This window comes from Giraffa tippelskirchi, chromosome 4 (genome assembly GCF_054371585.1).
Source record: "Giraffa tippelskirchi isolate mGirTip1 chromosome 4, T2T-mGirTip1v1.2.pri, whole genome shotgun sequence".
NCBI classification, from domain to species: domain Eukaryota; kingdom Metazoa; phylum Chordata; class Mammalia; order Artiodactyla; family Giraffidae; genus Giraffa; species Giraffa tippelskirchi.
This window is the reverse complement of record NC_137278.1, coordinates 13,074,818-13,078,396: the sequence shown is the minus strand read 5'-3', so window position 1 is coordinate 13,078,396 and position 3,579 is coordinate 13,074,818. Positions and strand designations below refer to the sequence as shown.

General features: G+C 41.0%; 1 protein-coding gene across 1 annotated transcript; it reads left to right on the top strand.

Annotated features, from left to right (window-relative positions):
* The first annotated feature begins 386 nt into the window (after window positions 1-386).
* LOC145545581 (olfactory receptor 1J4-like) lies at window positions 387-2,986 on the top strand. The gene is made up of 2 exons (XM_081590458.1): window positions 387-1,283; window positions 2,876-2,986. The coding sequence occupies exons 1-2, from the start codon at window positions 387-389 to the stop codon at window positions 2,984-2,986; spliced, it is 1,008 nt and encodes a 335-aa protein (XP_081446584.1).
* The last annotated feature ends 593 nt before the right edge of the window (window positions 2,987-3,579 follow it).

Below are 3,579 nucleotides of genomic sequence, written 5' to 3'. Positions count from 1 at the left end.
AAGTCTTGGAGTCAGAACCCACTAGAAGTCTCGTCACAAATACAACAAACTGAGCAAGTTTCTGAAGAGGCTACGCCTGAGCATATGAGCTGCCTGAAGGAAGGGTCTTTCTCTGTCTTTGTTTTCTCCAGCAAAGAGCACAGTGTCTCTCATATTGCTAAACAAATAAATAAGTTTCCCCTGGTATACACTGAAGGACAATTTTTGCTCGTTGGAGCTCTGATAACTTCCTCCTGCTCCACTGGGGGAGGGTGGGGATTGAGGTGACAGCATGTGAGGAATACCCTGAGGAATTCCTCAGTGGAAAGTAGAAAGCCCTACACTGATTGTCGTTATCATGATTTATCATTTGGGACATTTCCGGTCTAAGCAGAGAGACAAGGAGCATGAGGAGGGAGAACCAGAGCAGCGTGTCCGAGTTCCTCCTCCTGGGGCTCCCCATCCGGCCGGAGCAGCAGGGCGTGTTCTTCGCCCTGTTCCTGGGCGTGTACCTGACCACGGTGCTGGGCAACCTGCTCATCGTCCTGCTCATCAGGCTGGACCCTCGCCTCCACACCCCCATGTACTTCTTCCTCAGCCACTTGGCCCTCACTGACGTCTCCTTCTCATCTGTCACCGTCCCTAAGATGCTCATGAACATGCAGACTCAACATCAATCCATCTCCTATGTAGGGTGTGTAACACAGACATATTTCTTCCTCTTTTTTACTGATCTGGATGATTTCCTGCTCACCTCGATGGCCTATGATAGGTACGTGGCCATCTGTCACCCTCTCCACTACACCACCACCCTGGGACAGGGGCTGTGCACCTTACTAGTAACTACGTCTTGGATTCTCTCCTGTGCTAGTGCCCTGTGTCACACCCTCCTCCTGACCCGGTTGTCCTTCTGTGCTGACCACAGCATCCCCCATTTCTTCTGTGACCTTGATGCCCTGCTGAAGCTCTCCTGCTCAGACACATCCCTCAATGAGCTGGCCATTTTCACAGTAGGAGTGGCCGTCATTGTCCTCCCACTAGTATGCATCCTGATCTCTTATGGACACATCGGGGCCACCATCCTGAAGGTCCCCTCCACCAAGGGGATCTGCAAAGCATTGTCCACATGTGGCTCCCACCTCTGTATGGTTTTCCTATTTTATGGAACAATTATTGGACTTTATACTTTACCCTCATCCAGCACCTCCAATGACAAGAACATGATAGCTTCAGTGATGTACACAGTGGTCACACCCATGCTGAACCCTTTCATCTATAGCCTGAGGAACAGAGACATGAAGGGGGCTCTCAGGAGACTTTCCAGGAGAGATCTTCTTCTCTAAGTAGCAGTTCCTCACCGTTTCAGTTCTTCCTTCAATGAATGGCACCAGTGTCAGACATTCCTCCATGGAAAACCATGCTGAAGACCATCCCTGTTGCTGGTATCCACTGCGCTTCCCTGTTTCCAGCCACTTGCTTTGCTTGTTCTTTTCTGTTTGCTCTTCCTGAAACCAGTGAATTCCAGGCACAGACACACCAAGTGCTATTCGTTGTAACCATTTGTGTTCTTTTGAACCAACTTCTTTTTGTTTTAGCTTTATTTTATGTCTCTTTCTGTTTCACAAGCCTTGGGATCTGGCAACACTAGAGCACCATCGTCTTAGTTGTCTTCAAAGCACCAAATGTCTTTTAAGTCATGAGTAGGAAATGTCATCTTTTACAATTACACGATTGACTTATAGTTATGGATAGACCAAAAAAATCCTTACTTCGATACATATGTTTCCTCTTTAAAGAAAAAGAAATTTTGACTGTTAATTTATTTGCTATTTAGATTTGTTAGGCATTTTAAACAGCTGTGTCTTCTCATTCTTTAAGTTTCTGATGTCTATATTGAGAATATTAGAAATGTCAAATGTGCTGTGGTTTGGAAATGGTTATCTTTTGTAGTGTTTATGTGAACCTCTTATATGAATTTGTATCAATGTTTGTGAAACTAAGTGGTGTCGGTAATTAGATCACTCTTAAAATGGCTGTATAAAATTATAACAATCCATATTTTAACAATCAGCTCCTTAGTTTCACTCTCAATTTTTATCATATTTTTTTCTATAGCTGTCTCAACTTAACTTCAAAGTTTAAGGTAAGAACATTCAAAATGCTGGTTTAGCTAAAGGATCAGCTGATCAGTTAAATGCATCTTATGGGTTTCCCAAGTCTAAACACAATACCAAACTTCTGGCAGTTGATTCTAATGCACAGTTGAGGTTGAGGACACTTGGACTAAATAATTAAGAGAAGCACATAAAACTGAGTCAAGATTCATGTCTTAAAAACACCTATACCTACACTGGACTTTCCTCGTGGCTCAGATGGTAAAGAATCTGCCTGCAATGCCTGAGACCTGGTTTTGATCCCTCTGTCAGGAAGATTCCCTGGAGAAGGAAATGGCAACCCACTCCAGTATTCTTGCCTGGAGAATTCCATGGACTGAGGAGCTACAGTTCATGGGGTCGCAAAGAGTCAGACACGGCTGAGTAACTAACACTTTCACTTTTGTACCTATACTGGGAATTGCTATTGAGAATTTACAAGGTAGAACACAAGAGTAAAATTTTGCCAAAGTTTTGCAATTATCCTTGGGAGCCTTGTAGATAATGAAATATGGACCAAAACCAAACACAAAGAATCATCCCTTGATGAGACATTACAATATGGCAGATGTAACTCTGATCTCCCATCCTTTAGATAGTAGCTGAATGGAAAAAAAGCTTATTTTTTCCAAAGGAATCTGCTTGGAAAATGTAGATGGATAAAAAGATATTTCCATGTTAATTTTTTTGTGAAATACATTTGTGTGGAAAGTCTCCCCTGATATGAAAATTGTTTAATTAAGATAATGGGGGAGGGGGTCTCAATGGAAAATTTCTCTGAGTCCAAGGGGACTCCTCATGTCTTATTTCTTCATTTTCATTTACAGTTTTATTGGGGTGTAGTTGACATATAGTTTTTAAATGTTCATCTGAAGGTATCTTGACATCCACATGTGAAACAATTACCATAATCAAGATAACGATCATGTGTATAATCCTCAAAGGTCACCCTGAACAGTTTCCTCATATGCTTTTGTAAGCCTGCCCTTCCTTCATCTATACCTAATATTTTAATTTGTGCCTTTTTTCTTAATCAGTTTGGTTGACAAATTTTATTATTTTCTTCAAAGAAAAAATTTTTGGTTTTATTGTTATTATATATTGCTTTTTCTGTTTTCTATTTCACATATTTCTGCTTTTTCATTATCATTTTCTTTGTTTTGCCTACTTTGGGTTTTGGAGTCACAAAAGACCCTGAATAGCCAAAGCAATCTTGAGGGAAGAAAACACTTGAAGCAGCACATATCATGATTTCTAACTATATTACAAAGTTACAGTAATCAAAACAGTATGATATTAGCTAAAAACAGATGCATAGATTAGTGGAACAGAATAGAGAGACTGGAAGTATTAATAAACCTACATGTATATGGTCAATTAAATTTACAAAAAAAAAATTCTCCAGGGAATCTTCCCGACACAGGGATCAAAACCAGGTCTCTGGCAT

Coding starts and splice junctions, on each gene's coding strand:
- LOC145545581 (XM_081590458.1), top strand. CDS start 387: ATGAGGAGGGAGAACCAGAGCAGCGTGTCCGAGTTCCTCCTCCTGGGG. Junction 1,284..2,875: donor GGAACAGAGACATGAAGGGG/GCTCTCAGGAGA, acceptor TGTTTAATTAAG/ATAATGGGGGAGGGGGTCTC.